This window comes from Melanerpes formicivorus, unplaced genomic scaffold (genome assembly GCF_026170545.1).
Source record: "Melanerpes formicivorus ecotype bairdi unplaced genomic scaffold, bMelFor1.0.p_v2 SCAF_36, whole genome shotgun sequence".
NCBI lineage: Eukaryota > Metazoa > Chordata > Aves > Piciformes > Picidae > Melanerpes > Melanerpes formicivorus.
The window spans coordinates 1,415,765-1,428,066 of record NW_027142388.1 but is presented as its reverse complement, the minus strand read 5'-3'; the positions used below and the strand labels follow the sequence as shown (position 1 = coordinate 1,428,066).

The 12,302-nt window shown below is 39.6% G+C and overlaps 2 protein-coding genes across 2 annotated transcripts in view; one reads left to right on the top strand and one right to left on the bottom strand.

Moving 5' to 3' along the window:
• The first annotated feature begins 13 nt into the window (after positions 1-13).
• The window catches only part of RSPH14 (radial spoke head 14 homolog), a 74,090-nt gene continuing 61,801 nt past the window's right edge, over positions 14-12,302 (top strand). Inside the window, exons 1-4 of the mRNA XM_068157101.1 lie at positions 14-108; positions 541-986; positions 2,270-2,372; positions 2,560-2,678. Of these exons, the coding sequence (XP_068013202.1) occupies positions 788-986; positions 2,270-2,372; positions 2,560-2,678 (421 nt within the window). The 5' untranslated portion in view covers positions 14-108; positions 541-787. The remainder of the gene's footprint in view (positions 109-540; positions 987-2,269; positions 2,373-2,559; positions 2,679-12,302) is intronic.
• GNAZ (G protein subunit alpha z) overlaps positions 8,770-12,302 on the bottom strand; it is a 49,936-nt gene continuing 46,403 nt past the window's right edge. Inside the window, exon 3 of the mRNA XM_068157237.1 lies at positions 8,770-10,878. Within this exon, the coding sequence (XP_068013338.1) occupies positions 10,534-10,878 (345 nt within the window). The 3' untranslated portion in view covers positions 8,770-10,533. The remainder of the gene's footprint in view (positions 10,879-12,302) is intronic.

Genomic DNA, 12,302 nt, shown 5'->3' with positions numbered 1-12,302 from the left:
GCACGCTGGCGGGACAAGTCGCCTGCGATCGATCCTCTCGCTTTTGTTTGGAAGAGAGAAGGGTAGTTGTTGTAACTTCGCAGCTTCGAGCAGTTCTCAGTATCGGAGGTTGTGTGCGCTCCTGTCAGCCGAGCTGGTTTCCCTCTTGAGGGAAGGGGCAGGTCAGCCATGACCCTTCCAAACCTTAACGACTCCGAGGGCAGGTTTAAATTAGACCCCTTTAAAGTAATCCGTTAGGTTATTGGGTTTTTTTTTAGTTGCTCGGTTGTTGGTTTGGCTTGTTTGTTTGTGTGGGTGGTTTGTATTTTTTTCTTGTGGGGGTGTGTGTTTGTTTTGGGGTGTTGTTTGTGGATTTCGTTTGGTTTGGGCGTTTTGTTTGTTTCTGCTTTACTATTTTGAGCCCCTTCATTGGTTTGGGACATCAGACTACTTCACCAAAACCCTTGGAAAAACATTACCTAACATTACCTCCTTAACCCTGCAATTTAAAGTTATTTTTCTATCACTCACTTTTTTTTTTTTCCCTTTTTTTTTTTACAGTCTTCAGCAGAGAGTTAAACCCACTAAGACAGCTCAGCTGATGACCAGACAGCATTGCTGATGACCACGAACCATTCCAGCCTCTTTCCTGACAATGAATGTGTGCTAAAATAGCTCCTCTTGGACACAGAGCGCTATTTAAAGTCAACAGTTGTCTTTTTTTGCTGTACTGTCTGCCCAATCACCAGCTGCAGGCCTTTTGGAGCATTTCTAGAGACAGCGGGTATCCTTCCCAGGAAGGTTTGGGATGGCTCACGCTCGTATCTCAGCCAGCCTACCCCCTAACATAGATCCCACCAAAGCTCCTCTGGCGTTTGGGAGGAGGGCCCTTCCCAAGCTGAAGGAGGGGTTATGTTCTCCAGAGCTGCTGACTCAGCAGCAGGCACTGATGTCACTCTGTGACCTGGTCCATAACCCAGAAATTGTCTACCAGGCACTAGAAATAGGTAAGTAATCTACTGTCAGAAGCTTGGACACAGTGGGGGAGGAAAAAAAAACCACACCTTTGCACGCTACTTTTTAACTTAAGCTGAGGTTGTTCAGCCTGGAAAAAGAGTAGACTCCAGGGAGACCCAGTAGCTGCTTTCCAGTCCTGTAGGGAGCCTGCAAGAAAGATGGAAACAGACTGTTTGCAAAGGCCTGCAGTGGTAGGACAAGGGGCAATGGCTTCAAAGTAGAGAAGAGTAGATTTAGATTGGATATTAGGAACTATGAGGGTGGTGGAATACTGGAACAAGTTGCCTGGGGAGGTGATCCTCATCCCTAGAGATACTCAAGGTGAGGCTGGACAGGGCTCTGGACAACCTGATCTAGTTGAGGATGTCCCTGCTTACTGCAGAGGAGGTTGGACTAGGTGACCTCTGGAGGTCCTTTCCAATCCAGACCATTCCATGACACAAAATGGCCATGAAATTTTTTTCTATTTTAATCTCTAGTTGTTTTACCTTATAAAGCTAAAGAATTTTATAATGTCATATGTATGGCATTTAGTTTAAGAGTAGCCTCACTTTAGGATTTATCAGTGGTTGACTATAGGTTTTATCAACAAAAGTAGTAAAGAATCTTCTTTTTATTGTGAATTTTTGCTAATTGCTAAAATAGACTAATAACAACAACAAAAACATAAGCCACCTATTTGAATTTCATTTGCCTGCAGTCTTTTGTAATGTTGTTATTCATGAACCTTTCAGAAAAAGGTAATTCATTAATTTCTAATGTCACAAGACTGCTAAGCATATTTTATTTAAAAAGGAGAAAGGAAAAGGCTTTTAGTTCTCCTACAGCAGGTAAAAAGGGGAAAATTCCATTTCTTTCCTACATTAGACATTTTCTACCACACATAACATAGGAGTTTTCATGCTTGAGGTTAAAATTCTCATCTCTTGGGTGCCATAATACTAGCAGGCAAAAACCTGATTAACCTTTTGATTAAGAATCAATTAAATAATATGTAATAAGATTTACAAGTTCAGCTGCAAAATCTGTGAAGTCATCTTTTGCCATCCATTCCTTCAGCAGTGGCTAGTATGGTACATCCAGCTCCAACTTTACTGGAGAGAAAAAACATCAAAGCTTTTTGTGCAGAGCTCCTCAGAATTATCTGAGTGATTGCAGAATGACTCTAAGACAACAACAACGAACAATCATGAACTTCAGGGTGTGAGATAAAACCAAGTATTGCTCATGGCTGAAAGTAGGAAATGTTACAGCAAAATACTGTGTCTCATAGGGTTCTTGGATAACCTGAAGGCTTTGCTGGTACACCACGACAGTACTGTCCGACAGAAAACCACCGAAATCCTCTCTGTCATGGCTACGCATAGCGTGGGCAGGTAGGTGCCATTCCAGGTGCACTGAGTGCTGTGGGAAGTGACAATGACATTTCAGTAAGAATTAAGAACAGAATTTCTAAGTTTTGGCATTGCAGATGCAATGTAAAGAAGAGTATTTAGTTGAGATTAAGCAAATGCACAAGTTTTCTTTTGTTTGGTTAAATGTATCCTCTAACGTTGCTCGTAGGCAAGGGCTGATACGTCAGGGAGTGATTCCTGCCCTCACTGAGCTTTTGGATGACCCAGTAGATATCTGTCGGAAGAACACACATCAGATACTTGAGATGATGGCAAAATTACCTGAAGGTAGGGGTTTCAGTAGTTAAGTATTCAGACAGGCAAAACAAAGAGGTGAGTTTACTTGATTGCCTATGTAATGTCTTCCACATGTAGTTTATTACATTTTCCCTGAATATTCTATTTTGAAACAGCATAATTTGTATTTTTACTGATCTTAATTTTCTTTAGTTAGTTTTCCTATGAGATTTTATTCTCTGGGTTCTATCAAAAAAACTTGTTCAAGTATGGCTATAATAATGTTTTTATTGGTGGAGAAAAACTCTTTTCTAGAGCTGCTTTTACACTTTGAAAAATGTTCTAATTGTGTAATAATGGTGAGACTGCTTAACCAAAATACAGGAACTGTTTAACACAGGTAACATAATGCTAACATAATACACCTGTGACTAGGTGTGTCTGTGGGCTGGGGGGACTGATCCTGCTCAATCTGTTAATTTTCTTAGCTCTTGTGCAAGTTAGGATTTTCTGCTCAAGACATGTTGCGTGGACTGCACGCTCGAGTCTGTATTTCAGAACCTTGCATCAAAAAGCTGCTCTGTCCTCTCCTGTTCAAGATGATGAGCAGCTGTTCATCATGCTGCACAAATGTCACAGCACAGGGTTTGCAGAGTTTTTCCTGGATTTAGGAGGTACACGTTTGGTGAAATCTGTTTGATTCCTTCCCCACTGCTTGCAAGCACTGGTATAAGAGGAGGCACAAATGAGCCATTAAAGGCACCATCCACTTGCTCTCTGTATTCCTCAGATTATCTATTCATGTGTCTTTTGCCTTGGCCTCATAGGTACTGTTTCTTAAACGTATGCTTTGATATTGCTTTCAAGTGGTGATATAAGGAGCAGTGAAAATGTTGCTTTTTCTGATATTTTATTCAAATACTGTTTCCCTTAGGTAATTTTGTTAAATGGACTTGGTAAGATATGATATCATAATGTTAGTTTTCTGACAGTTTCATTTCCCTAGCTATTTTACAAGTGGCACTTGGCTTAAGTAAATGTTGACCTGTCTGACTGTCTCTTAAGAATTCTGGCCCTTACCTGTGTAGACAGAGATACCACCTTGTGGATAACTGCATTATGTAATAGTCAAATTAGTTATTTGGTAAATTCTGTACATCAGTGCCTTCACTGCAAGTTCCTTTTAAATGTAAAAAAGGAGAGCTACTTTATTAGAAATTTGGTATTTCTGTCTGTTTTAAATAAGTTTGTTCCTGTTCATTAACTCTTGACATTTAGTGTAATCCTAATACATTTGTAGTGATCATGCTCTGCATCCATGTAGGCCAACTTTTCCCTATTTCCTCCCCCTTCTATTTATAAGAAATTAAAAATTAATGTAGAGGAACTGTTTACATCTGTGAAGTAAGCAGAATTTAATCTCTGTCTTCTGATCCTATATTCAAATGTCTCAAAGAACATGATGCATCTAGTAGTCTCTTTATATCTTACTTGAGTCATACCTGTAGCTCTTCCAAAGCTTAATTTCTTCAGCTATGAAATTGTGCCAGATTTTTACTATTTCGTCTGTCAATGTTTGTGCTATTAATACACAAGTCTCCAAGACTTAATCTAGACAAGGGCTTCTATCCCAAATAAATGTCTTGCATAGCTTTCTACAGACCAGATTTTTATCCAATGTCCTTTGGCAGGTTTTTTGGGGTGAGTAGCAATAGAAGAAAACCTTCAATCCTCCACCTGTCAAGTATGCACAGTCTGTAAGATCCAGTGGTGTAAAGGCTGAGCTAGTGTGCTGCCTGAGAAAGCATCTCTGAGTAATTAGCCTTGGAAAAGGCTGCTTTTCTAAGCCATGTATTTGTTTTATTTAGATGACAATACAGCAGGTCTATAAAAATATACATGCCTGCATTGAAGGGTTGGAAGACAGCTCCCTGAGCAGAATTGTGTTGCTGCAGAATGGACTCACATACAGATGGCTGCTTACAAGAAAAACAGGAAGGTGCTAAAATTGTTTCATTTGCTATGAGACAATTTAGGAGGCTGTTCAGGGAGAACAGCAGATATTTTCTAATAGGTGGTAAGAACCACAAGGCCTGACCATATTCATCTGACATGTAACAGATACAGAAAGAGTCTCTGCCTGGTGATCCAGCCTTCTAAAGCTAGCCAAGAAAATGTCTGCCTCCATCTCTGCATTTGCTTCTACACCTCACAGTAGATAATGACATAGGATGTCTCTTCTATCAGCTGGAGGAAGTCAGCAACTAGTATACCTCTCCACAGCTAGATTCCTGACATTCTCTAGAGCTGAGGTGATTTACAGGACCAACACATCAATATGTTCCACACTACAAAAAGCAACATAAGCTGCGCAAGCATTTGGCATGGAGGTGGTTTTGTTAACCGGGAAGTGGTCTGTGGTCCGGTTAGCTCTTTGCCAGGCCACCTGATCACTCTCCAAACCAGAGTAACTTAGGGAAATGTGATTATTTTAAGAAAATCCAATGTGGTTTTGTTTCCTAAATTTAAGGGTGTATACCAGTATCCTCCAGGAACAGTGAGATCACTAAAACCCAAAAGGTGGGAAAATCCACAAAGGTTGGGAGAACACTGAGGAGTAATATCTCCAGAAGAAACCACTTAGTAGCAAGAAATTAATGGGCAGAAGAAAGACAAAAATAAGCTACATAGATAGATGTATTCAATAGAGGATAGAAGAGGGAGAACCAAAGAGACAGAGAAAAACCAACACCAAAAGAAAATTAAGAACATTGGGAAAATGAATAGCAAACCTTTCACTCTTTGTAAAAATAATTAGCTGACACAGTTGATAATGTTAGTAAAGGGTGTCATGCAATAGCAAATGACCTGGGCAACAACTGCAAAAGAGAGAAAAAAACCCAAACCAAAACCAATGTACCCTAGAGTATGGTTAGTACTGGAAAAGTTTAATAATTCTTACCTATTATCTATCCTGTCTTTTATGGGTACTTAATCCTTTTAGACAAGGGCTGAGGACTGTTTTTTAGCCTTGCCAGAACCTCTCTTGGGGAGAAGTCCAAAGGAGAATATTTCTCCTACTTCACTGACTCTCAGTGTCTCCCCTATTTTGCCCTTGAAAAACTCATAACCAGTCAGGTCTGTGGATGTAAGAATTCCTTCTTCCCTTTGAAGCTTGTTTTGCTGTATGGAGTGCAAATGATAGAAGGACAGATGGCATTCTTTTTGCAGCAGATGGAACATCTCTTCTGTGAATGTCCTTGTTGCCCAGGTGAAGTGAAACCCCAGCTGTATTAATGCAGTCCTTTCAGGTGGCAGTGTGCTGCATCACTGATAAACTGGAGAACTCAGAAAAGAGATGCAAATTTAATTGCATGACTTATGCAGGTGAACAAATAAGAGTCAAGGGATTCAATTTCAGCACCTGTCTTTGGCCCAGACTTTCTACTCTCAATCTTCCCTGTGCCTAAATTTTCTTATACATTCAGAAAATAAAATTGCTTTGCTTTTGTACAACACAGAATTTATTTCAGTATCTTGAGTTCTTCAGATAGAAAACAGAATAATTGTGACTTACTCCAAATTTTAAGATCAAAACCATCATAGGAATTAAATTATCAAAGAGCTACTGACAAGGAATTGCTATTCAGAGAACATGATTATGTGAATTGATTATTTACTTACTGCTTTATTCCTTCCTGTCCCTATGCTTTTAAGCCAAGTAGGAGCACATGGCAGCGCTTCAATTCCATTTCTCCTTCCCATGACAGCCTTCACTCAGTGAGAAATGTCACTGATCCTTTTCTTCAGAAATACCCTTAGGCCTTTGTTACAGTACCCTAGGTTCTCCCCTTCTGTTGTAGGTTGTCTGTAACACCTATTTTGAAGAACCTTCTTAGCTGAAAACTACTTTTTTTTAACATATCTCTTACCTTCCTCAGAACTGACTACAGTTCTTAGTTTTCCTGTCCAGCTTTCATACCTTGAAGCTATGTTCTAACAAATGCTGTTGTTTTCTTCACACTTCTTTCCCTAGTCTGAAATGGCCACAGTGCCAAGAAACCTAGAGGTGAAAGAGGCAGAACATCTAATAGGCCATTCATTGGAAAAGGAAGCCCTGGTTCATTTTATGCCTTTTTCACAATTCAGCTGGCTAATAACAGGATATTGCATTACAGAAAGCAATTCAGACTAGAAATACTGTGCAATTTCTCAAGTAAATGATAGCACTTTATGGTAAATGAAGTTTAGAGGATCCTGCACTAGCTTTATGGACTGGAGTAGCAATTACCACAGGCAGTTTTTAGTACACTCACCAAGTCAAGCAGCATGACAGCAAATATCACACGTAGACAGTGGCATCTACTCACTTCAAGTAAACCCAGTTACAGCTTCCATGACAAACCTTTTGTACTTTCAAGATGGAGACTCACTTGCTCTTTTGCCTGTTCTTCAGGTGTTAGCAGTTCACAGGGAATGCTTAAAGGGGCTTTGTGCCTTCAGTACGGGGATAAAATACCTTGTTCAAGATTAGACAGGTTTTTTTCCCCCATTATCAATTATGTCTGAAGAGTTTTGAAAGTCTTAACCCATGATTTGAGCATCAGAGAATATTTTTGTTAGGGTTGCATTCTCTAGCAAGCTTGAAAACGTTTACGACTTCTAGAACTGCCTTAAAGGGTATTGTAGTATTCTTAGCAGTTCCAGTTCAGCATTAGCTTAAGTCTCCAGGTCACTTAAAAAAACCCTAGCTTTAACAGAGATGTCCTTAAACAGATCAAAAGAAGGATTCTTAGACATAACGTAAGAAAAATAAGGACTTTCTGATACATTTTGTAGAAATGGCAAAAGACACAGGAACTCTCCAAGCACTAGCAAATATGTTCAGCTGGGTCAGAAATTATTCATATCTAAGTCAAATTCTGTTTAAACTGCAAGGAGATTTATCTACAAGAGTTGCAGCTTTTCATAATGTAGATCCAGACTTTTAAAAATTTCAGTCTAAGATGCTCTGGAAGAACCTTCAATGAAAACCCACCAGTAGGACTTATGCCTATAGATCACCTTGTATATGCTTACTTTAAGAAAAAACTTAGCTATTTCCTAAAGCTTATTTTTTCCACAAGTGTGAGCCAGACAGAACTTTGGATTGACTTTTGTAGATTGGCTGAGAGCTCAGCAGTACAAAAAAGTGAACATATTTTTCAGGGTTTTTTTCAGGTTTACAAAGTTGGTGAGGGGCTTGGAACACAAGCCCTATGAGGAAAGACTGAGGGAGCTGGGGTTGCTCAGCCTGGAGAAGAGGAGACTCAGGGGTGACCTTATCACTCTCTACAACTACCTGAAGGGAGGTTGTAGACAGGCGGATGATGGTCTCTTCTCCCAGGCACCCAGTACCAGAACAAGAGGACACAGTCTCAGGCTGCGCCAGGGGAGGTTCAGGTTGGATGTTAGGAAGAAGTTCTATACAGAAAGAGTGATTGGCCATTGGAATGGGCTCCCCAGGGAGGTGGTGGAGTCGCCGTCATTGAAGGTGTTCAGGAGGAGACTTGATGGGGTACTTGGTGCCATGGGTTAGCTGTTTGGGTGGGTTGGATTGGTTGATGGGTTGGACACGATGATCTTGAAGGTCTCTTCCAACCTGATTTGGTTTATTCTAATAAAGTTTTATTCTAAAGACCACCTTGGGGCACTGTTCAGAAATGTATGTATGGGCCCACACCTAGAGCTGTGTCTCTAAGCACAGATATCCATACAAAGTGCCTGCTTGTATAAGACAATATGCAGGTAGGCTTCATATGTATCTTGCAGACACCATGGAAGATTCTTTCCTGATATTTTTACAGATCTTGATTTGTAACTTCTTTCCTAAATGTGCTACTATCCATCTCCCCCAGAAAGACAACAATAACATGTAAAGATACTGAAAGGGAACACACCCCTTAAATCTTACTGAGTTGCTCAAAAGTAACTGCTAAAGATTGAAATTGCTGAATGTTGATGAATAAGCTGAGGAAAAAGATCTGAAGCAAATAAATTCAGCAGCCTGCCATAAAGGAAAGAAAACTCCACAAACATTATCCAGTTAAGTGGCCATCATAACACCAATTAATGAACACACTATGGACAAGTTCAGTATCATTTGAATTATTTATTTTTTAAGTGGACAATTTACATGTTGATGTTATTAACCATTTTGTTTTAAATCCTGTTAGAGCCCTTGGCTGAGATTTCTTGCCCTAATTATAGCACATAGGGGGACCCAAAGTAGAAGATTATTTTCCAGTGTGCCTGTGTCTCTGTGTCTCTGTGTACATATGTGCTTTACAATTATCAAACATATATTTACACACCACCTTTGCACTGAAGTCTTTAAGAAGTCTTTTCTATGGCAGGGGAAAGAATCAACTGACCAAAGACTAAGGTCTATATGATCCATTTGAGATTTTCCAGTGTAGTCCCACAGAGCTTCTTATGCATTCAAACTTTTGCCGGAATGTTACTCCATCCAGTAGTGTTTCTTTACAAGATGAAACCTGGAGCTGAGGAATGCATCTCTTCAGTTTCCTTAACTTCACTAAACTGTAAATAATTTAATTATTAAATTTAAATATCAAGACATTTAGTTATTGTTCATATCGCTCATCTTTAACCTTCTAATAATACATCACATTGTTAAAATAATTTAAAAACCAACAAAAAAAAAAGACTTTGGAGGCTATATACTACACAAGCTCCATGGCTCCTGCTTCTGGGAAATCTGGGACAATATTACAATCCCCAGAACGTGTTGGGAGCGGTGGAACAGAATTGTCCGTTGGCAACTTTCACATTCAGCAATCCAGACACTACAACAAGAATTTAAAAAATTGCCTTGTGATTTTTTTTTTCATTTTTTTTTTTTTAGCTGTGTTAAAAAAGGAACACTAACCTACTTCTTAAATATAGCTTGAGTTTTTGGTTGGTTTATGTTTTTTTTGTGAAACACCACAAGATTTGGCAAAAAAAAAAAAAAGATGTCAAAGAAGACTGTTTTGATGTATAAAACTCCTTACCAGTAGAAGAAACACTGATCTTAATTTGGCCTACTCTTCGATTGATTTCATGTAGTTTCGCTGCATATTTGAAGCCTAAAGAGCAGAAAGAGCTGCTAATCAGTTTGGAACTCACAAAACAGTTGTGCACCAACGATTCCTTGACCAGGCAAGGTGTCCATGATAAACAGGAAAGTAAAGCAGAAGTGTGTACAGAGTATATGCTGTGAGGCATGTGCCTACATGATGTTTGTGTGCATACTGTTTGGCTCTGTGCACCAGTAGTGTGGGTGCATGCCCATTTGCTACAAAGCCATATTGCATTTTGCTTACACTCTCTGTTCTATAGCATCTGGTTTGAACTAGCATTCCTCTCCAACACCATTCTGCTCCACACCCTGTAAGCCAGTTCATCTGTCACTCACTCTAGCTTCATGTCAGTAACATTTTAGGACAACTGAATGAGGAATTATTTCTTACACAGAACATGATAACACTCCCACTGTAGGAAATGGAATGAAACAAATGGAATAAAAGTGCAGTGACTGTGGTGAAAACATCTCCACAGAGTTAGGCCTCAATCACTTTTTGTGTTGTTGTTGTTAGGGTTGGGGGTTTTAATTATTTTTTTTTTCATGGGGGCAGGGCAGTGGTGGTGTTTTTTGGAGAGGAGGCTTTCACTCTCCAGAACACATATTGGTGAAAAAATCTGTAACAGGATAAGGGGGCATAAGAGGAACTCTGAACATACATCAGAATTCCCCTTTTCTCTCCTTGGGCTATTAAGCATTCCCCCATATTTGTCCACAAGAAGTGGAAGTGGTTAGCCCCTTTTTTGTCACTTCAGGATAACAAATTAAGCCCAAGGATTCTTAGCAGAGGCCAATATATTTGAGATTGTTCTGAATGATGACATCTGTCACTGCATCAAAGACAAATTGTATGTTACTAGTATCAGTGGCACAGGTGAAGTGTGAGTAGATCTCCTTGGTCTCCTTGTTGCGGTTCAAGTCCTCAAACTGGCGCTGGATGTAGACTGCTGCCTCCTCGTAAGTGTTTTGGCCTTTGTATTCAGGAAAGCAGACTGTTAAGGGCATGCGTCGGATTTTTTCTGCCAGCAGATCTTTCTTATTCAAAAAAAGAATGAGGGAAGTGTTGATAAACCAATTGTTGTTACAGATGGAATCAAAGAGACGCAAACTTTCTGCCATCCGACTCTGTAGGAGAGGAAACAAATGTCAGGAAGAGTGTTTCAGCATAACTGTGGAAAGCACACAATATATTATCATTATCAATTAATGCGTTAATACATAATCAATTAGCAAAACCTGCTTTTAGAAAGAATTTTCTCCGCTGACTTCCCATCTTAGCCAATCATGAAATTTCAGGGATCTTAATTCACTTATTTTGGTACAGAACGTTTCAGCACAGGCTACCTCTTAGTTTTTTAAAGTATTTGGCAACTATAGCTGTAAGTCTAAGAGTGAAGATTTAGAAACAATAAATGTAACTTGCAAAAATATGGCTGTGGCCCAGCATAGGTTAGCACTACAAAAACTTTCTTTGAATAAAAGGGATGAGCAGTTTCCAAGGACTTCCCACTAGAGAACCTTTCTGCTGTTACTGTTTTTTGAACAGACAGAAGTGTCGTGGCCCAGCTGTAACACTGCACCATTGGATGTGTATTTTAGCACACCACACTTACTGCTAGTTTTCTCTTTGCTTTATTTCCCCCATTGTGTAATGGTAAGCTTGAATGAATGCACAAGACCCACATTCTACTATAGTGGGATAACTGTGCACTGACAGGTGAAAGCTGAGTTTAGCCAGACATCTTTCTGCCTGTTGCCCTTAGTAGGCAGACTCCATTCATCAACCAGGTATGCTGACCATCACAACTCCGTATTTGCAGTAACAGTCCAGTCCAGCTCTCAGCTGAAAGGTCCCTTAGAAACCAATGGCCCTTGTGAATCCTCCTGACCTGCCGCTGCGACAGAGGCCTGATGCTGCTGGAGCTGTCCACGGCACCAGCGCTCCAGGAAGGCTGAGTTTATACTGAGGTGTTATGTTTTGAACAGAAAACATTCTAGACTGTTAAAGTAAATATCACTCAAGTATTGTCAAATTAAATATCAATCAAGTATTGTCAAAGATCTTTCTCTTCCTGTAGAACTGCTCCAATGCACAGCTCTCAAAATAATTCAAATAGGGAAACCAGTCTGATGTTCATCGTGGCATGAAATTCAGTATTCCTGTTCACATGTCCAGATGAATTGATTTTGTATGGGAAACATTTCTGTAAAGCTTTCAGCTCTTCCCAAATGACAGGCTTACAGTTAAGATGGAGCCTACAGCTAAAATATTAGCTATTGTTCCTTCTCCCTTCTTTTGTTGTTTAGGCTTTATACTGCAGAAAACATTGCTGTAAGGAATCAGGGTCTATTCCTCTGTTTTGAGATAATGCAAAGACTTATGGCACCCTGGTCATGAGATGCAAAGAATCCTTGTACAGTCAGCTCTGTAAAGTCTGCTTGCAGATAAGCCATGCATAAAATCTTAAAAAAGCACTTCATATGCAGCAATATAGATTATAACCTTAACTTCCTTAAAAACAATGAACAAGCTAAGTATCTACAGAATT